This window comes from Pyrgilauda ruficollis, unplaced genomic scaffold (assembly GCF_017590135.1).
Source record: "Pyrgilauda ruficollis isolate IOZ18807 unplaced genomic scaffold, ASM1759013v1 scaffold266, whole genome shotgun sequence".
Taxonomy (NCBI): Eukaryota; Metazoa; Chordata; class Aves; order Passeriformes; family Passeridae; genus Pyrgilauda; species Pyrgilauda ruficollis.
Genome location: NW_024524000.1, coordinates 139,516 through 160,569, shown reverse-complemented (window position 1 = coordinate 160,569; position 21,054 = coordinate 139,516). Strand labels below are relative to the sequence as shown.

The 21,054-nt window shown below is 51.6% G+C and overlaps 2 protein-coding genes across 2 annotated transcripts; one reads left to right on the top strand and one right to left on the bottom strand.

The window, feature by feature from the left end:
- Positions 1-385: 385 nt before the first annotated feature.
- On the top strand, positions 386-7,858 carry LOC121355708 (tubulin alpha-3 chain). Its single transcript, XM_041471363.1, has 4 exons — positions 386-411; positions 3,965-4,208; positions 5,316-5,464; positions 6,468-7,858. Exons 1-4 carry the CDS (start codon positions 409-411, stop codon positions 7,449-7,451), a joined length of 1,380 nt encoding a protein of 459 aa, XP_041327297.1. The 5' UTR covers positions 386-408; the 3' UTR covers positions 7,452-7,858.
- A 5,917-nt stretch (positions 7,859-13,775) lies between these two features.
- UCN3 (urocortin 3) lies at positions 13,776-20,589 on the bottom strand. The gene is made up of 2 exons (XM_041471368.1): positions 20,563-20,589; positions 13,776-14,448 (listed from the first exon to the last, which is right to left on the bottom strand). The coding sequence occupies exon 2, from the start codon at positions 14,437-14,439 to the stop codon at positions 13,981-13,983; it is 459 nt and encodes a 152-aa protein (XP_041327302.1). The 5' UTR covers positions 14,440-14,448; positions 20,563-20,589; the 3' UTR covers positions 13,776-13,980.
- Positions 20,590-21,054: the final 465 nt, after the last annotated feature.

Sequence of the window (21,054 nt, the reverse complement as noted above, 5' to 3'; positions counted from 1 at the left end):
AAAAATCGCCAAAATTAAGAATATCATTGTCAGTGCTGTGGATAATGATAAAGGCAGATTGTTCCTGCTGGATAAAGTGAATTATGTGGGAACACACAAAACTTTTCCTTCTTTTTTTAACCAACCCCAGGCTTTAAAAATCAACTTTTATTCCCCTTCAAATAAAACCCTTTAAAAAAAAAAAAGCAAAAAACTCCCACGACACTGCCTTTAATCAGAGAAATCTTGCAAGCTAGGCAGGATTTGATCCTGATTTTTTTTTTTGGGATGGGAGGAAAAGGAGCTCTGCTCCTTTAAGCTTGGAGAAACTTCTTTAAATTCAGGTGGAGTCAGGATTTCCTGGGCTATAAAGTTGCAGGGAGAGGCAGAGGCAGCAGCTGCTTTGCTCAGATCTTACCCAGCCTCACCATGGTAAGAGCATTAAATTTCCAATTTTTTTCCCACTTTTCCTCCCCCCAAGGGTTCCGAGCTCGAAATTCCCTCTTTTCCTTCTCGTTTCTCCCGGGGGTTTTCATTTCCAGCAGCTTTGCTGGAATTGCTTCTGGGTTATTGATTCAGGGTTTGCTCCTTATAAGGGAAAAATGAGGGATGTGCTTGGAATTGTTGGAGTGGCCCCTTGGTGCTTTTCCCTTGCAGCTCCTGAGGTGGGGTCTGGAAACTCAGAAAGTTTTCAAAAAGTTGGGATTTTAATTTTTTTTTTATAATTATTATTATTTTTTTTTAATGCGTGTGTAGGAGCAGCATGTTTTTCCTCAACTAAGTTATGGATTAAAATCAAAATTTTTCATCCTGCTGCCTCGTTTTCCTAAAATTTTAACACTCCCAATGTGCTGCAACAAGCACAACCTTTAGGGTATTTTTTTTTCTTTAGGAATGAGCTGCCATGTTGCCTTTGTCTGCTCTAAACCCTTGGGATTATATTAAATGGATAAAAATCCCCCTTTTCCATGTTGGTTTTTTTTTCATGGAATCCCTGCTCCAAAACGTTTGCAGCTGGGAAACTGAAGTGGATTGAGCTAAAAAAAAAAGAAATAAAATCTGCAATCCTGATTATTTCTGTCTGCTCCAGCTGAAACTTTTTGGGAAAGAGGATCCCAACTGGCACTTTTTTTTTTTTATGGATGCAAAGGAGCAACTTGTTGGAAAAAAATCTGGTTGCAAATGGGAGAAAACTTCAAAGTGGCTCCCAGGGATCTGGCTTTGAACTTTTCCTTTAGTCTGCGGATTTCTGGTCTGGCCTGGCTATAAAAGTGTTAAATATTTACATGGTGTTCCCAATGGGAAAATCAGCTGGACAACAATAGGCTGCCTATAGCCAGAGTCTGTGAAAGGCACTTCAGCTGGATGCAAATGTTGGGAAGATCCCAAAACCAAAAAAAACCCCTCTGGAATATTTAAGAGGAGGGGAAAACCTCCAATAAACCGCTGCACTTTTTTCCTTCCAGCAGCTCCCAGTTTTTTTTTTTTTTAATTTCATTTTTTTCTTTCCTTTGTTCTCATTCCCTGAGCTCTGGCTGCAAATTCCAGTGCTCCCAGTGCAGCAGGTGCTGGGAACGGGAATTTGGGAGCGCAGCAGCTGTCCCAGGGAAGCGCTGGGAAGCTGAGCACGGAGAGCTGGGATGGGGAACTATCCCAACCATGCTGCTGGCAGGGCTGGGCCGGGGCAGAGCATTTCCCACATAGTGCAGATGGCAGCTGCTCCCTGATCCCGGCTGGAATGGGATCTCCCTGGTCCCTGATCCCGGCTGGAATGGGATCACCCTGGTCCCTGATCCCGGCTGGAATGGGATCTCCCTGGTCCCTGATCCCGGCTGGAATGGGATCACCCCGGTCCCTGATCCCGGCTGGAATGGGATCACCCCGGTCCCTGATCCCAGCCCCTCCTGATCCCAGCAGGAATGGGATCTCCCTGATCCCGGCAGGAATGGGATCTCCCTGATCCCGGCAGGAATGGGATCACCCTGGTCCCTGATCCCAGCTGGAATAGGATCACCCTGATCCCAGCCCCTCCTGATCCCGGCAGGAATGGGATCACCCTGGTCACTGATCCCGGCTGGAATGGGATCACCCTGGGCCCTGATCCCAGCTGGAATGGGATCACCCTGGGCCCTGATCCCAGCAGGAATGGGTTAACCCTGATCCCAGCAGAAATGGGATCCCAGCCCCTCCTGATTCCGGCAGGAATGGGATCTCCCTGATCCCGGCAGGAATGGGTTCACCCCGGTCTCTGATCCTGGCAGGAATGGGATCACCACAATCCCTGATCCCAGCAGGAATGGGTTAACCCTGATCCCAGCAGAAATGGGATCCCAGCCCCTCCTGATCCCGGCAGGAATGGGATCACCACAATCTCTGATCCTGGCAGGAATGGGATCGCTCTGGTCCCAGCAGGAATGGGATCCCAGCCCCTCCTGATCCCGGCAGGAATGGGTTCACCTTGATCCCAGCAGGAATTGGGATCACCCTGATCCCAGCAGAAATGGGATCCCAGCCCCTCCTAATTCTGGCAGGAATGGGATCACCCCAATCCCTGATCCCAGCAGGATGGGATCACTCCAGTCCCAGTAGGAATGGGATTGCCCCAGTCCCTGATCCTGGCAGGAATGGGTTCATCCCTGATCCCAGCATGAAAGGGATCCCAGTAGCTCCTGATCACAGCAGGAATGGGATCCCAGCAGCTCCTTTTCCTGACAATCCTGGATCCCAGCAGGAATGGGATCACCACAATCCTTGTTCCCGGCAGCTCCTTATCCTGACAATCCCTGATTCCAACAATCCTGGATCCCAGCAGTTCCATTTCCCAACAATCCCTGATCCCAGCAGCCTCCAATCCCACCAACCCTCCGATCCTGACAGCCCCTGATCCCAACAATCCCTGATCCCAGCAGCCCCCACATCCAGCAGAACCGGGGATCTTGTCCCACGCTGGGATTTGGGGGTGTTTGGGCAGCTCTGGGTCGCTGTCCCCGTGTCCCGGGAATGATCCAGTCCTGCCTTGTTCTGCCTTGGCTCTGGTGGCCTCTGGAGTTCCTTGAGGGATGGGAAAATCTTGGCACATCCGTGCTTGGGGAACGAGATGGAGAAGTTTCATTGGATCATCTCCCTGCCACAAGTGGTTGGTGCCCCGGGATGTCCAGCTGGAATCTTCTGGAGACTCCTGGGCACTTTGGGTGGTTGTGCCCAGGAGATTTGGGATCTGCTGTTCCCACCCCCCCCTCAGAGCTGGGTTTACCCGTGGGGACCCCAGCTTGGTGAGATGAGGTGAGACCTGAGCCCATGGATGATGCCACAAATAATGGGATCAGCTCCTTTTCCCAGTGATCCCTTGGAAAGCAGGGATGGCACGGCAATAATTGGGATTCTCGGCTCGGGATCTGGGCCAGGAGGCTGTGCCATGGCTTTGATCTTGGCGTGGTGGCAGCAGCAGGTGCCAATTACCCAGGGAAGTGCCCAGGGAGCCTCCAGGAGACGCCGCTCCCTGCGGAGCTTCCCTGGAGTCACAGCCTGCTGGGGATGACCTGGATAAATCCGGACTCGGAGCCGCTCCCGGGAGCCAGCCCGGCCTTGCTCTGCCCTGGGGCAATCCCTGTGACTCCAGCTTGGCTCAGCTTTTCCAAGCTTGGCTTCTCCCTGAGCTCTTTTTATCAGGGTCAAGAGCCTGGAGCTGCTGGTGTCCCATCAGGATGTGAGGGATCGGCAGCGGCTCCGAGGAGCTGGTGCTGCTCAGCTGCTTCCTGCCCCAGCATGGAGCCAGCAGCACCTTCCTTCCTCCTTCCCTGGGCTGGAACAGCTTTTCCCAGGAATGCTGTGTCCAGCAGATCTCAGTTTGATCCTGGCTCCAGCTGCCGTGGTGGACGGATGCCGCCTGTTTCCCTCATCATCCCAGCATGGCTCTGAGGAGAGCTGTGGGGGCTGGAACTCCCAATCCACAGGATGTGTGAGATTCCCCGTTTCCCTTTTCCAGAGGGAGTGCATTTCCATCCACATCGGGCAGGCCGGAGTGCAGATGGGCAATGCCTGCTGGGAGCTCTACTGCCTGGAGCACGGCATCCAGGCTGATGGGACCATTCCCGGCTCCAAGCAGGTGAAATCCATGGATCCCAACTCCGAGCAAGTGGATTCCTCCTTCGAGACCTTCTTCTGTGAGACGGCGTCTGGCAAACACGTGCCCCGGGCAGTGTTCATAGACCTGGAGCCCACTGTCATTGGTAAAACTGGGATTTTGCCCCAATCCATCTTTATCCGTAATTCCCAACCCTTTTTTCCGTGGGATCCTGATGTTCCCACTGCTCTGCTCCGGTTAAATGTCCCCAGCCATTGGAAGCAGACAGAATTTACACTTCCAAAGGGGACAGGAGGGACAAACCCATGGCTGTCACTGAGTTGTCTTTGTTCCCTCCTTTTGGGACCTTCAGCAGGTGGGAAGTGACTGGGATTTGCCAGCCTTGGTGGTCCTGGCTGGAATTCCACCATCCCATGGCCAGATGTGGCACATCTGGTTCTGATGCCTCCCACAAACTGGGGTGCCACACGAGCCACGGGATTGTGGGACCTGGCTGTCCTGTTTGAAGATCTTTTCCAACCTGGTGGATTCCAAAAGATTCCCACTTCCCCTTCCAGCTCCCTCAGGGATCTCTGGGTGTTTGTTTGCGTGGCACCTCAATTTGAGGTGTCTTCCTAGAAAATAATAATTATTTATTTAGGAAATGACTCCAAATCCAACCACCTGCTCCTGCCTTCCAGGCTTCTCCTCCTAGCTTTCCATCTGGGCTGTGACTCATTAGTCCTAATTAAAGGGTTGCAGACTTTTGTTTGGGTTCTGCTTAACTTTTAGACACCTCATTAAGGTATCAAATGCAGAACTTAATGAGTGAGCCAGGAGATTATGGAATGTGTCCAGTGTTGGGATGAAGTGGATTTAAAAACTCTCTGGAGCTGGCTCAAGTGGAAATGTCAACACTGGAGGGGCTTTGTCTGTGTCCCTTCCGTGCTGGAGAGCAGGGGATGCAGGTGGAGCTTCCAGACTTCTCCCCAAAGCTGCCTGTGGTAACTGATCCCACAAAAACGCTGGAATTGTGGTGCCCTAGCTCATTAAACCAGATTAATTTAGGATTTCAGGCTAGGTGTAGGGTGAAGATGGAGTTCTGGTAGGACTTTATACATGTGAGTTTATTCCTCCCCCTTCCATTACTCCCACAACCCTTCCCTAACCATGCCATGACCTCCTGCTGGACTTCCCATGGATTTTGCTCCGTCAGCTTCTCCCAAGACCTTTCTTTGTGTTCTGCTGTCCCTGATTTCTCCTCCTGGTGCAGATGAGATCAGGACTGGGACCTACCACGGGCTCTTCCACCCGGAGCAGCTCATCAGTGGCAAGGAGGACGCTGCCAACAACTACGCCCGCGGCCACTACACCATCGGCAAGGAGATCATCGACACCGTGCTCAGCAGGATCCGGAAAATGGTGAGGGGAAACGCCGCCTTTGGGTTAAAATAACGCCCTTCTGGACAACGTTTTGGAGTTTGGGGTAGAAGTCTTGAAATGAAAAAGTCTTGAATTAAAAAAATATATTTAGGTGAGGTCCAAGGGTTGTTGCTGCTGTTGGGATTTGGTTTGGGGCTCGGGAAAGCCCCTGGATTTGTGTGTTTGTCCTAAAAGCAGAGAATTGTCATGTTAAAACCGAGCTTAAGATGCTTGGGGAGTGCTCTAAGCAGAATTTGTGCTGTATTACTTGGGATGGTTATCCCAGTCCTTAAATGGATAAATATCCATTTTTTGGGGGGATATAGAAGTCTTGAAATGAAAAAGTCTTGAATTAAAAAAATATATTTAGGTGAGGTCCAAGGGTTGTTGCTGCTGTTGGGATTTGGTTTGGGGCTCGGGAAAGCCCCTGGATTTGTGTGTTTGTCCTAAAAGCAGAGAATTGTCATGTTAAAACCGAGCTTAAGATGCTTGGGGAGTGCTCTAAGCAGAATTTGTGCTGTATTACTTGGGATGGTTATCCCAGTCCTTAAATGGATAAATATCCATTTTTTGGGGGGATAGTTATCCCAGTCCTTAAATGGATAAATAGCCTTTTTTTTTGGAATAGCTATCCCCATCCTTACAAGGATAAATACCTAATATTATTGGGATAGCTTTCTAATCCTTGGGATATAAATATCCAGTATTCCTGGGCTAGTCACTCCTGTAGTTAAAGGGATAAATATCCATTTTCTTGGGATAATTATCCCAGTCCTTACAGGGAAAAATATCTATTGGGATAATTATTCTGAGCCTTGCAGGGAAAAATATCTGTTTTCTTGGGATAATTATTCTGGTCCTTACAGGGAAGATTATCCATTTTCTTGGGATAATTATCCTAGTATTCTTGGGATAGTTATTCCAGTCCTGACAGGGATAAATATCCAATATTCTTGGGATAGTTTTCGGGTCCTTGGGATAAATATCCAGTGTTCTGCTGCAGGCTGACCAGTGCAGTGGGCTCCAAGGCTTCCTGGTCTTCCACAGCTTCGGAGGAGGCACCGGCTCCGGCTTCACCTCGCTCCTCATGGAGCGGCTCTCCGTGGAGTACAGCAAGAAATCCAAGCTGGAATTCTCGGTGTACCCGGCCCCGCAGGTGTCCACGGCCGTGGTGGAGCCCTACAACTCCATCCTCACCACCCACACCACCCTGGAGCACTCCGACTGCGCCTTCATGGTGGACAACGAGGCCATCTACGACATCTGCCACCGCAACCTGGACATCGAGCGCCCCACCTACACCAACCTCAACAGGCTGATCGGCCAGATCGTGTCCTCCGTCACCGCCTCGCTGCGCTTCAACGGCGCCCTCAACGTGGACCTCATCGAGTTCCAGACCAACCTGGTGCCCTACCCGCGCATCCACTTCCCGCTCACCACCTACGCGCCCATCGTCTCGGCGGAGAAGGCCTACCACGAGCAGCTCTCCGTGCCGGAGATCACCAACGCCTGCTTCGAGTTCTCCAACCAGATGGTCAAGTGTGACCCTCGCCGCGGCAAGTACATGGCCTGCTGCCTGCTCTACCGCGGCGACGTCGTCCCCAAGGACGTCAACGCCGCCATCGCCGCCATCAAGACGCGCCGCTCCATCCAGTTCGTGGACTGGTGCCCCACGGGCTTCAAGGTGGGCATCAACTACCAACCGCCCACGGTGGTGCCCGGGGGCGACCTGGCCAAGGTGCAGCGCGCCGTGTGCATGCTGAGCAACACCACGGCCATCGCCGAGGCCTGGGCCCGCCTGGACCACAAGTTTGACCTGATGTACGCCAAGAGGGCGTTCGTGCACTGGTACGTGGGGGAGGGCATGGAGGAGGGCGAGTTCTCCGAGGCCAGGGAGGACCTGGCGGCCCTGGAGAAGGATTATGAGGAGGTCGGAAGGGACTCGGCGGACGGGGAGGAGGATGAGGGTGATGAGGATGAGTATTGACAGACTGCGGCCTGGTCTTGACCTCAGCTGGAATCCGGACTTGTGTCCCGAGTTCCTGAGGGCCCGGAGGCGCCGAAGGACCGGCCATGTTTGATGTATTAAACCTCCCCTGCTTGCATAGTTTGGGCTTGCAGAGCTCCTCTCTAGCCTGGGTGTCTTGAGCTTTATCCCACTGCTGTTTATTGATGAGTGACGCTGAGTCAGGCCTAACTTAGGCCTGACATCCCGCCTAGCCAGGAGATCCCGGTTCCTAATCCAGGGAATGCTGCAAGCTGCCTGCTTTGGCTGGAATGGCAATCTCTTGCTCTGGCTTTTTCTTGTAAAGGCACTTTGGAATTAGAAATGCACCTGTAAACTTCTATGCAAATGGCTTTTTGTATATGAATAAAGAGGGTTTTTTTGGCTCGGAATTCCTTGGATTCCCCCAGGGGTGTTTTGTGGGCAGGCTCCTGCTCGCAGGTGGCCTGAGGAGAAGAGCAAATGCTGATTAGGGTGTGCTGTGAGAGTCAGCAACCCTAATTAGTGTTGTGGGGAAGTGTCCTATATCCTGTGGGAATTTCTGTCTGGAGCTGGCTGCTCTGGGAATTCCACGTCTGGGATCAGGGAATCACTTCTGAGTGGCTTGGAGCACTTTTTGACCTCCTCACCAGCTTTGGTGAAGCTCAGGTGTTACCTGGGCAAATCCTGGTGGATGGGGGAGTGCTGAGGATTTGGGAAATATTCCCAAACCAGGGAAATCCAGCCAGGAATGGGGAGAGGAGAGGGGAGCTGTGTCCGATATTTGGGACAGGAGGTGGAAGGATCCCAAAAGTCTTTGGTGGCCCTAAAAGGACTCGGTTGGAGGTGGCCCCTAGGAAGGTCCAGGTCCCTTGAGCCACCCCAAAGGTTGTCACCCCAAAGTCCTCATCCCAGATTGTTCCCTGAGAAGATTCTGGGTCCAGCCAGGAATGGGGACAAGCAAAGGGAGGGGAGCTGTGTCCCATGGGCAGAGTCACCTTGGAAAGGAGAGGAGAGGGATTTTGGGGAGAACCCCACAGTTTTTGGGGAGCTGGAACCTCCAATTCTCTCCACAAGGTGTGAATCCTCATAGAGTGACTTTATTTTCTCTTCTGGGAGTAGCAAAGCTGCTCCTACAAAATTCCAGCCTGTGGGAATGTTCCCATCCATCTTCCAGCCCAGCCACCATCTTTAATTCCACTTTATTCATCATTAAGCCATTGAGTGAATTACTTTGTGCTGATAATAAATTCTACAGAACCTTTTGTTAAATTGTTTTAGTTAGGCCATTAATTAAGTGCTTTATTTTAATTTCATTTTTTAATTTAAAGGTTAAAACCTTTTAATTGTTGATGAAGGGGCTCAGTTTGATTAAAGGACCTCGGGATTCCATGGGAAGATCTCCCTTATTCCTTTATCCTTTCCCACTCCCAACCTCCACATGACTCATTTTTGTTTATTTTTACTTTCAGATTGCTCAAATTTAGGTTTTATTTTGCTTTTTCCCTGAGCTTTACCCATCCAGTAAAAGCTGCAGGCTGAGCTTTGCCAAGGAGCTTTGTCACGCTTTCTCTTTTAGACGAAATCCACTTTTTTCCATATTTTTGCCAAAGATTCCCAAGGGAATCCTTAAACCTCTCATTCCTGCTAAAGCAATCCCTGTCCTGCTGCCAGGGCTGGAAATTTAATTGGAGTTGAGATGGGAATTCCAGCACTTTGGCTCTGTCAGCCTCCTATAAAACCGTGTCCAAGCTCCTTGTCTCCCTGAAAAAATTCCTTCCCTCTCCTGGCTGCTTCCAGACGTGATGTAAGAATCCCTGGAAGCTGCAGATGAGCTGGAAAAGGGGATTGAGCCTCACCTCTGCCTTTCCCTGGATTGCAGCAGGGTTGTTCCTCCTCCTCTGGGGACTCCCCGTGCTGTGAGTGATCCAAGAAAAGCAGCTTGGGCAGGAAAAAAGGAATCCAAGGAAAAAAAAAAAGCTGGAATTGAAGGGCTGGCTTGGGAATGTTGAACTGCTCTGGGGGAAGGGAGCTGGATTTAAATCCCATTTTGTCCTCACTGGAGCTCCTGGGGCTGGGAGGTCACCGAGGGGGGAAATCCCAGGAGCTGCCTCACCTCTGGCTGCCCTTTTCCTTGGAGCATTCCCTGGAGAAGGAATGAGGTTTTTCCATGCCTCCTTCCAGCCTCCGAGCCCTAGCAGCTTTAGGAGCTGGGAAAAGCCTCTTTAATTAATTAAAAGTGATGAATTTTCAGCAGAGAAGAGGACAGAGCAGCGCTCCAGGAGCTTAGGGAAGGGACAATTCCAGACCTGCCTGCCTCCCCTGGGAGCTGTGGGTATCATGGATGGAGGATCCAGCCAGGATCATGGCACTGATGGAATATTCTCCTCCAAATCTGCCCTTGTCCTTTGTGGAATTCACCTGGCTGGAGGTGGGAGCACCACACCTGAAGAGGTCCAGAAGATCCCAAACCCCCTGGATCAGGCAGGAGCTGCTGGAATGCTGCTCTCTTGGAATTGTTGGACACAAAAACGTGTCCCCTCCTGCTGGGAAAGGCTTCAAGAGTTCTGGGAATGTCAAGGTGGGAAATGGAGGTGCTTTGGAGGATTTGCACCTGTAAATCCATGGAATTTGGGGTTTTCTTGGCTTTTAAATCCTCACTCTGTGCTGGTTTCCCTATAACGTCCATCAGCATTTCCTGTGAATTCAGGAAAATTGTTTTCATTGTTTTTTTCTGGGGGAAAATCAATTATTTAAGTTAATTTATTTACAGGATAAAGCTCATTTTCCAAACTTCCCTTGCAACCTTCAGGGCTGGGAATGGGATTTCTGCTTTCCACCCTCATTTCCCAAATGCTGGAATTCCTGGGGATGGGGCTCCTGGGCTGGGATCATGGAACTGGGATGGTTCTTCCAGGATTGGATCCATGAAAATTTGGACTGTCCCAGCTCCAGGGCAGCTCCAGCTCCTTGATCCCAAATAATCCTGAATTTTGACTCCTCTTCCCTCCTGAGCCCAAACCATGGATAAGGAAAAGCCAAAGCCTTCCCCATTGAGCTGGATCTCACTTCCAGAGGGAATGAGGCACCTGGCACACCGGTGGGGAGGGGACTCCTCCACCCCTCAGTGTCCCTGCCTTGAAATAGGGATGAAAATTCCCATCAGAAATGGGGAATTAGGGATGTCCTGGAAAACCTGGAAAAGCTGTGGGAGAGGGGACAAAGCCAGGACTGAAGTCACCAGTGAGACCAATCCCATTGCAGGTGGACAGTGGTTTTATTTTCCATGCAAAACAGACAAAATCAGGGAATTCATGGACGTGAGGTGTCCCAGAAAACGGACATTTTAAAACTTGATCCAGATTTGGGATGTGGGAACAGCTCCATGGGAATCATGGTTTGGTCCCCTTGGACATTCCTGGTCTGTCCCAAACCTTGCTTGGGTTCAGTGGAGGGTTGGGATCATCTGAGGAAAGCAGGAAATGAGGCTGTTCCCGGAAAAAAAAAATCCTTAAAAACTGGTCAGGAAGGGGATGGCTGAAGAAGCAAAGGAAAAGCACATGGGAATGACACGGAGCAGATCCCACCCAGCAGCCCATGGAGCTGGGGCTGGGATTTGGGAAAAGCTCTGGATTTTCCATCTCCTGTCCATGTGCTGAGGGGAATCCATGAGGAGCTCCTGGCTGGTGGGAATGCCCCAAATCCCAGGATAAGTGATCCCAGCCCCACCTGGGCCAGCCTGGAGCAGGCAGGAATCCCAGGAACATCCCAGCTGTGGGACAGGACATTCCAGGAGCAGGGCAGGCATCCCGGGAAGGGGATTCATTCCACCAGGGATGGCTCCAGGTGGGTCTGCAGCCCCTGCTCCAGAGCTCCTGACAAAATTCCCTACAAATCCATCCCATTCCGTGTCCTGATTGCTGCTGGGAATTGCCTTGGTTTTCCCAGCCAAAACCCCCATGGATCTGAATGTGGGTGTATCCCCAAAATACTGGGAATGTATTTTTGGAATCTGTCCCTCAGCAGGTGGGGCTGGATCCTCCTCGATCCCAGGATGGAATTCAGGATCCTGCTGTCCTTGGGAATGTCGGAACTCTTGCAGCACCTCTCGTTTGCTCTTCCATTTGGGAAAGGTTAATTTGGGAAGGGTTTGTTTGGGAAGGATCCGTTTGGAAAGGTTAATTTGGGAAGGGTGAATTTGGGAAGGATCCATTTGAGAACAATCCATTTGGGAAGGGTTCATTTGGGAAGGATCCATTTGGAAAGGTTAATTTAGGAAGGATCCATTTGAGAATGATCCATTTGGGAAGGGTTCATTTGAGAAAGATTAATTTGGAAAGGATCCATTTGAGGACAATCCATTTGGGAAGGGTTTATCCAGGTGCCAGGTTAATTTGGGAAGGGTGAATTTTGGAAGGATCCATTTGAGGACAATCCATTTGGGAAGGGTTCATTTGGGAAGGATCCATTTGGAAAGGTTAATTTGGGAAGGGTGAATTTTGGAAGGATCCATTTGAGGACAATCCATTTGGGAAGGGTTCATTTGAGAAAGATTAATTTGGAAAGGATCCATTTGAGGACAATCCATTTGGGAAGGACAATCCATTTGTGGGTGGGACTCTCCCCCAGGATGCAGCTGGGAAGGGCGGATCCCTGCCTTCCCCACCACTCCTTATCAGCTGATAAGAGCTGTCCCTGCCTCAGCTCTGCCTGGAACCAGCAGATCCCTCAGCTCATCCCTTCCCACTTCCCTGGGAATTTCCTTCCTTCGAGAGGGAAGATCCCATGGGAGCTCCAGGCAGGCGATGTTTGGATTTCCAGTCTCTCCCACAGGGCTGGGATGTTCTCCTTGTCCAGCCAGGAGCTGGGAAAGGATCCCAAGCAGGGCTGGTGGGGGGAAAAGCTGTTCCCAGCCTGGATTGGTGCTTTCCTGGGAATCCCAGCGGGAAACCTCTCCCAACTTTCTGCTCAAAGCAGGGATTTCTCCCTGGGCTCTGAGCAAATCCCTCCTTCCAAGGATGCTCTGAACATCCTGATGGCTGAGCCTGGGACACCTGGGGACACCTGGACAGCCCACAAAGGGATGAGTGTCCAACTGGACACGGAGCAGGTGTGACCTTGTTCTTCCCGTGCCTCAGTTTCCCTGCATGGAAAATGGGGACAATGCCCGCGTCCTGCTGGATGAGAACACCAGGAATTTGCTGGGCTATAAAAATCCATATAATCCAAGATTCCAGCGGATTTCAATAGGAAAAGACCCACCCTGTGCACCCCTGGAGCTGAGGCAGGAGGTCGTTGTCCCTCTGGTGGCTCTCCAGGACGTTTCCCACCCACCAGGACATCTCCAGCCCTCTGGCTGTCCCGTGGTGTCCCACCTGGAATGTCCCCATGTCCCCTGGGTGGGGCTGGCGGGGTCTCATTTCATCCTCTTGGTGAGCACCTCCCAGGAAAGAAGGGCCAAATTTATCTCCCAAATTTCTTTCCCAAATTTCTCTCCACCTCCCAAACCTGCTGCGTGCAGGGATGAGGGAAGAGGTGGAATTTCAGCGGGGCTGGGAGGTGGAGAGGAAGGTTTAGCGGAAGGGATGAATATTCCAAGGTGACGGGTGGGAGCGTGGGGGGCCAGGGAGGAGCGGGGTGAGCACGGATGGTCTGTGGGTGAAGAGCTGGACCAGCTGGAAAACTGAGCAGAGGAAAAGTGGGAAGGGACAGGGGGGGATTTGTGGTGGGACCCAGGGTGGGTTTGGAGCAGCCACAGAGCCACCTGCAGGTCCTGGGATCCAAACCCAGCTGAGGCTGTGGGGTGGCCCTGGCCGGACCCATTTGGGGACATTGGGCTGTGTGGGTGACAATGGCCAGGGCCCATCTGGGGACACCGGGGCCATATTGGTGGCTCTGCCAAGGGCCCATCAGGGGACAATGGGGCTGTGTGGGTGGCCCTGACTGGACCCATCAGGGGACACCTGGGCTGTGTGGGTGACAATGGCCAGGGCCCATCAGGGGACACCTGGGCTGTGTGGGTGACAATGGCCAGGGCCCATCAGAGGGCAACGGGGCTGTGTGGGTGGGGAGGTTGATGCTGAAGGTGCTGGTGACAAACTCAAGGAAATCCCAGGAGGAGGAAGTGGGAAATCTCTCCTGAGGTTGTTCCTGTACTTTTCCCATCCCTGTGGATTGGTTGCTGTGGCGGGATTTGGGAGGGCTGTGGTGGGGACAGGGCCACGAGGCTGAGCTGGGGGAGGTTTCGGAATCCCTACAGACCCAAGGGAGCAGCCGGGGCAGGAGATGGGACAACAGAGCATTGGAAACTCCAGAGATCACAGCTTTAATCAGGAACCTTCCCGGGTGACGCGTCCCCTGCGCCCGGCTGGGGACAGGAACCTCTTCCCTGCGCGTGGAAATGTCCGGAAGGAATGACGGAGGACAGCGGGGAGGAGAGAAGGGGAGGAGGAGGAACACGGACGTGAGGTCGCTCGATGGTGGCAGCGCCGATGTCACAGCCGGCCATCAGTCCCCTGCGGCGGCGGCCCAGTCACTTCCTCCGCCCGATCTGGGCCATGAGGTGCGCGTTGGCCGCCGCCTTGGCCCGCAAGTTCTTGGCCTTGGCGATGTTGAAGAGGATGTTCATGATGTTGGTGGGGACGTCGAGCGACAGCGTCACCTTGGTGCGCCGGTCGCTCTTGGCCTGGTTCTGGTAGGTCTTGCCCTTCACCTGCGCCTGGGACACGTATTTGTAGTGGCCATCCCCCGGGAATGTCCTTTTCCCCAGCTCTTCCTCCGCCGCGTCCTCCTCGGACGCCTCCTCCAGGGACGGCGACTCGGAGCCGCGCTTGTCCAGGACGGCGTTCTCCTCGGGAAGGATCTTGTGCGCCTCCGACAGGGCGGCGTTGAGGCAGCTGAAGATGGAGGCGGCGTTGGAGAGGCTGAGGGCCCGGCCGGTGCCGGCAGCTCCCAGCAGGATGAGGAGCAGCAGCAGCCTGGCGTGGGACATGGCGGTGGCCTGGCCGTGGAGACACCCAGGGGAGGGCAGAGAGGGACGTGAGCTTCCCGTGGGACGTGGGGAGATCCAGATCTCCTCATCCCTTCCCGATCCCTAAACTCCCCTTCCTGCGCTCTTGGAGTCACCTCCCAGGTCCGAAGGTGTGGACAGGTGGGAAGGAGCTTCCTGGGATGCAAGCCCCAGCCCTTGGTTTTGGGGTGCTGGTGAGAGGTGGGATGTCCAAGGAGCTTCTCTTCCTTGGAGCTTCCATGGAATTTCCATGGAGGGGAGGATTTGGCCTTTGCTTCCATGGAGCTTCCATGGAGAGGGGGACTTGACCTCTCCTTCATGGAGTTTCCATGGAATTTCCATAGAGCTTGCATGGAGGTGAGGGTTTGGCCTTTCCTTCATGGAACTTCCATGGATGAGCGGATTTGGCCTTTTCTTCCATGGAACTTCCACAGAGCTTCCATGGAGAGGAGGACTTGGCCTGTCCTTCATGGAGCTTCCATGGAGTTTCCATGGAGAGGAGGACTTGGCCTTTCCTTAATGAAGTTTCCAAGGAGTTTCCACAGAGCTTGCATGGAGGTGAGGGTTTGGCCTTTCCTTTGTGGAGTTTGCATGGAACTTCCATGGATGAGGACTACTTGGCCTTTCCTTCATGGAACTTGCATGGAGATTCCATGGATGAGAGGATTTGGCCTTTCTTTCATGGAACTTCCAAGGAGCTTCCATGGACAAGAGGATTTGGCCTTTGATTCCATGGAAGATCCACAGAGCTTCCACGAGGAGGAGGTCTTGGCCTTTCCTTCATGGAGCTTCCATGGAGAGGAGGACTTGGCCTTTCCTTCATGGAGCTTCCATGGAGAGGAGGACTTGGCCTTCATGGCACCCACGTGGCTGCTGCAGGCCCTGTTTGGACCTCAGGAATCCCATGGATCCCTCTCCACCTCCCTGGAGTATCCCTGGGTGCCGCAAAGGCGGCATTCCCTGTCCCCTGCTGCCCTGCAGTCACCAGAGATGTTCCTCAAGCCCATCCCACCTCCCTCAGTCCCAAGAGGACGCGGGAATGACGATCCCGTGTGATGGCCCCGTGTCCCCTCTCCAGCCCTGCCTTCGGGTGCTCCGGGATTGCTCCATCCCCAGGATCCTCCTGCTTGAAATATGGCCATTTTTGGGGTCTTTTTGGGGTCGTTTTTGGGGGCTGTAAATCCCTGGATAAGTCTCCTGGATAACTCTCCACAAACCCTCCCCGTCTCCCTTTATCCCCGCCTGACCTCTCCAAAAAGCCCCCAAGGATCTCCCGTGGGGCTTTTTGCCCATTCCCAGGATGGAAAAATGTTCCCAGCCAGCCCTGCGGGCTCTCCAAGTGCCTGGAATCCTGCTGGAATTCCCAAAAATCTGGAATCTTGCTGCCACTCCCAAAACCTGGAATCCTCTGGAATTCCCAAAACCCTGGAATCCTGCTGGCATTCCCAAAAACCCTGGAATCCTGCTGCCCTTCCTAAAACCCTGGACTCCTGCTGCTATTCCCCAAACCCTGGAATCCTGCTGGCATTCCCAAAACCCTGGAATCCTTCTAGAATTCCCTAAACCCTGGAAACCTGCTGGAATTCCCAAAAACCTGAAAACCTGCTGGAATTCCCAAAAATCTGGAATCTTGCTGCCACTCCCAAAACCTGGAATCCTCTGTAATTCCCAAAACCCTGGAATCCTGCTGGCATTCCCCAAAACCCTGGAATCCTCTGGAATCCCCAAAACCCTGGAATCCTTCTAGAATTCCCAAACCCCTGGAATCCTCTGGCATTCCTAAAACCTGGAATCTCGCTGCCATTCCCAAAACCCTGGAATCCTCTGGAATTCCCAAAAATCTGGAATCCTGCTGCCACTCCCAAAACCTGGAATCCTCTGGAATTCCCAAAACCCTGGAATCCTCTGGAATTCCCTAAAATCTGAAATCCTGCTGGAATTCCCAAAACTCTGGAATCCTGCTGCTATTCCCAAAACCCCAGAATCCTGCTGGAATTCCCAAAACTCTGGAATCCTCTGGAATTCCCAAAACCCTGGAATCCTGCTGGCATTCCCAAAACACTGGAATCCTCTGGAATTCCCAAAACCCTGAAAACCTGCTGGAATTCCCAAAACCCTGGAATCCTCTGGAATTCCCAAAACCCTGAAAACCTGCTGGAATTCCCAAAAACCTGGAATCCTCTGGCATTCCCAAAAACCTGGAATCCTGCTGCCATTCCTAAAACCCTGGACTCCTGCTGGCATTCCCCAAACCCCGGACTCCTGCTGCTATTCCCAAAACCCTGAAATCCTGCTGGCATTCCCAAAACCCTGGAATCCTTCTAGAATTCCCAAAACCCTGAAATCCTGCTGGCATATGCAAAACCCTGGACTCCTGCTGCCGTTCCCAAAACCTGGAATCCTCTGACATTCCCAATCTTCTGGCCCCATCTTGCGGCCAGCGGCTCGCACGGCAATTCCTGGCCGGGGACAGTCCCCAGGGATGGCGGGGACCTCAGCCGGGGCTGGAATTCCATCCCGGATTTTGGGGTTGGGAGCGGCTGATTTCATCCCATGGGGGCTTGCGGAGCAGCAGGAGCTCTTGGGAATAGCCCTGGGAATGTTCCTCAGATCCATCCAAACTCCATCCTCGGTCTGGGATCTGTCACCTGCTGAGCCACCATCCCTAAAATTGCCCTTCCCTGTCCGTGGAGGGGGAATTTTGGGCAGGTTTATTCCCTTAATTCTGCCCTTTTCCATCCCTTGGAGTGGGAATTTTGGGAAGATTTATTCCCTTAATTCTGCCCTTTATTGTCCAGGGAGGGAGAGATTTGGGAAGTTTCATCCTCTAAATTCTGCCTTTTGCCATTCCTTGGAGAGGAACTTTGGGAAGTTTTATCCCCTAAATTCTACCCTTTTCTATCCTTTGGAAAGGGAATTTTGGGAAGTTTTATCCCCTTAACTCTGCCCTTTTCCATCCCTTGGAGTGGGAATTTTGGGCAGGTTTATTCCCTTTAATTCTGCCCTTTTTTGTCCAGGGAGGGAGAGATTTGGGAAGTTTCATCCTCTGAATTCTGCCTTTTGCCATTCCTTGGAGGGAGAATTTTGGGAAGGTTTATTCCCTCAATACTTCCCTTTTCCATCCTTTGGAGAGGGAATTTTGGGAAGGTCTTTCCCCTTAAATTTGCCCTTTGCTGTTCTTCAGAGTGGGAATTTTGGGCAGGTTTATTCCCTTAATTCTGCCCTTTATTGTCCATGGAGGGAGAGATTTGGGAAGTTTCATCCTCTAAATTCTGCCTTTTGCCATTCCTTGGAGAGGAATTTTGGAAAGTTTTATCCCCTAAATTCTACCCTTTTCTATCCTTTGGAAAGGGAATTTTGGGAAGTTTTATCCCCTTAACTCTGCCCTTTTCCATCCCTTGGAGTGGGAATTTTGGGCAGGTTTATTCCCTTTAATTCTGCCCTTTTTTGTCCATGGAGGGAGAGATTTGGGAAGTTTCATCCTCTGAATTCTGCCTTTTGCCATTCCTTGCAGAGGGAATTTTGGGCAGATTTATTCCCTTAACTCTGCCCTTTATTGCCAGTAGAGTGGGAGCTTTGGGAATTTTTATCCTCTAAATTCTGCCTATTGCCATCCTTTGGAGAGGGAATTTTGGGAAGGTCTTTTCCCCTTAAATTTGCCCTTTGCTGTTCCTCAGAGGGGGAATTTTGGAAAGTTTTATCCTCTAAATTCTGTCTCTTGCTGTTCCTTGGAGTGGGAATTTTGGGCAGGTTTATTCCCATGAACTCTGCCCTTTATTGTCTGTTGAGGGAGAGATTTGGGAAGTTTCATCCTCTGAATTCTGCCTTTTGCCATTCCTTGGAGGGAGAATTTTGGGAAGGTTTATTCCCTCAATACTTCCCTTTTCCATCCTTTGGAGAGGGAATTTTGGGAAGGTCTTTCCCCTTAAATTTGCCCTTTGCTGTTCTTCAGAGTGGGAATTTTGGGCAGGTTTATTCCCTTAATTCTCTCCTTTAGTGTCCAGGGAAGGAGAGATTTGGGAAGTTTTATCCCCTAAATTCTGCCTTTTGCTATGCCATGGAGTGGGAATTTTGGGAAGGTTTATCCCTTCAATACTTCCCTCTTCCATCCTTTGGAGAGGGAATTTTGGGAAGGTCTTTCCCCTTAAATGTGCCCTTTTGCAGTTCCTCAGAGTGGGAATTTTGGGGAGGTTCATCCCTTTACCTCTGCTCTTTGCTCTCCATGGAAAAGGGGAGAGATTTGGGAAGTTCATTCCCTGAACTCTTCCCTTTCCCTCCTTCCCCAGGGGAGATTTGGCCGTGCCAATCCTCCCTCAGGATTTTAGGGATCTGCTCCATTTCCATTTCTTTGCCTCCCATCTCACCCCTTCCCCAAACCCCAAAATCCATCCCCTCCACCTTCCCCTGGATCGGGATGGGAGAGGAAGAGGAGCAGCCATGGATTGATCCAAGGAAAGCTTTTCCTGCAGGATCAAGGGAGGAAAACCCCCACATGGGATCATTTTGAATCCCAAACTTTCCTCCAGCCCCAAATCCCACATTTGGCCATTTAAACATGAACGTATCCCAGGATTTAATTTTTCTTGGAAAAGGGGCTGGAGATTTTGGGAACGGGGATTTTTCCATGTGATCCAAGGCTGGGATCTCAAAAAACTCGGGATGAAGATTCCTCCCACCCCAAAATTCCCTTTTTTTTTTTTTTTTTTTTTTTTCCCAGCTGTGTTTCACCTCCCTCCACCCTGCAGGATGGGATGGGAATTCAGGGATCGGGGATTTTCTCACCCCAAATCCTGGATGGGGAATGGAAATATCCCCCAAAACCCTTCCAGAGCTGGCAAAGCTCCTGGGAGAGCCCTGGAATCCCGGAGCAGCATCTCCCTCATCTCGGGCTGAATCCAGCGCCTTTTCCTGGGATTTTTCCAGCTTTTCCCACTCAACAAAACTCCGGGAATCTCAGCTGAGCAAAGGGAAAACGCGGCTGAAGCCATCCACACCCATTCCTGCTCCTCGCCGGGATGGATATCCTGGCAAAAGCAGCAGGAATCAAGGAAAAAACCAAGGAAAAGCTGATTTTTTTTTTTGGGATTGGGTTTATTTTTACCGGGAATGGGGAGAGGTTGTGCCCTTCCGCTCCGGGAAGTTTTTATGGAGCAGGAAAAAAAGCTGGATTTGGGGGATTCCTCCTTGCTAAAAGAAAGAAAAAAAAAAAGCAGGAAAAGGAGGAAAAGCACCAGCGATGGATCTGAGGAAATGGGAATGAAATCCGCGCTGCCGGAGCCGCTCCTCCCGCCGGGAATTGCCGGGACAGCCGGGAGCGTTTGCCGGGAATTTTATCGGGATGCTGCCGACCCTGATAAAGCTCCCGGAGCTCGGCTGGGAAGGAGAAAAGCGCCTCATTCCAGCCAGGAAAACCGGGATCGCTGCCTCTCCCTGCGGCAGAGGACGGGATGGAGCGCGATTTTCCCGAGTAAGTCCGGGATAAATCTGGGAATGGGATCTGGAGACTCCTTAAACTCTGTCTGGTTCTTCCCCCGTAAGCTTTTCCCGGGGATGATTCCCAAAATCCAGGCGGGCTCGGTGGGAGGGGGTGGCTGTGCCTCGCTCTCCTCCCCATCCCTGCAGTGACAGCAGGGATTTATCTCCCTAATTTTCCTTTTCCCAAGATTTCCCAATCCTTCCCATGCTGCCTATCCCAGTCTGCCTCCCAAAATTGCTGGAATAATAATAATTAAAAAAAAAATTGTTTTTCCTAGGAGGGAGGGCGAGGGGAATTATGAATCCCTTGATATCAAAATATCTTGGATTGCTTTTCCCTACCTTGCCTATTTTTTTTCCCTGAAAAAAGAAAACACCTGGAAAATTCCATGCCTGGAGCGTGGATTTCCCTCCTCCAAGGACATTTTCCCTCCCCAACAAAGATTTTGTGGGAAAACAAATTTGTGGGGGAATAAAACTCAGGAAAACAGCCCAGGATGGGATCCGGAGGTGGAAAAGTCTCTCAGTCCCTAAAAAAAAAAAAACCCCTGGAATCTGATTTCCCAAGGAAAACCCTGAAATATTTAAAGTTTCTGCAGATGGGGGAATAAATGAAATCCAGGCACTCACCTGCTTCTCCTGGATGCTTGGGATGGAAGGATTTGCCGTGGAATCACTCCCAGGAAAGAGGCATCAGGAGCCTTTCCCAAACTTCTCCTCCCTGCTTGTTTTTCCCAGGGACTGGGATATTTTTTTCCCTCTCTCTGGAAACCTTTTCCCCCCTCCCTGGTGTATTTATAAAAAAGCCAGGGATCACGGGGTTGGAGTCGTGATTCCAGACGCGGAGCCTTGGCTTGGGAATGATTTCATTAAGATGAGATCAGAGCGAGCCAGCGACGTCACGGAGCCTCTCCCCATCCGCAGGGAAAAAACCGGGAATTGGGGAGGGGGTGTGGGGGGCAAAAAAGACGTCGGATCCCAAAATCTGGGAAGAGTCACCCCAAAGTGGGGCTGGCGTCAGTGCTGGGATTCTGGAGGATCACGCACGGCTTCGTCCCCGGGGTTTTGGGGACAGGGATGTTTTAATTCCAAAGGTTTTTCCGGCTCTGAGGATGCCATGGG

What these genes read in the sequence shown, in the direction of transcription:
- LOC121355708 (XM_041471363.1), top strand. An exon ending in CCTGGAGCCCACTGTCATTG is followed by an intron (nt 4,209 to 5,315) that starts GTAAAACTGGGA and finishes CTCCTGGTGCAG; the next exon opens with ATGAGATCAGGACTGGGACC. An exon ending in TCAGCAGGATCCGGAAAATG is followed by an intron (nt 5,465 to 6,467) that starts GTGAGGGGAAAC and finishes GTTCTGCTGCAG; the next exon opens with GCTGACCAGTGCAGTGGGCT.
- UCN3 (XM_041471368.1), bottom strand. Translation starts at nt 14,439, where the DNA reads ATGTCCCACGCCAGGCTGCTGCTGCTCCTCATCCTGCTGGGAGCTGCC.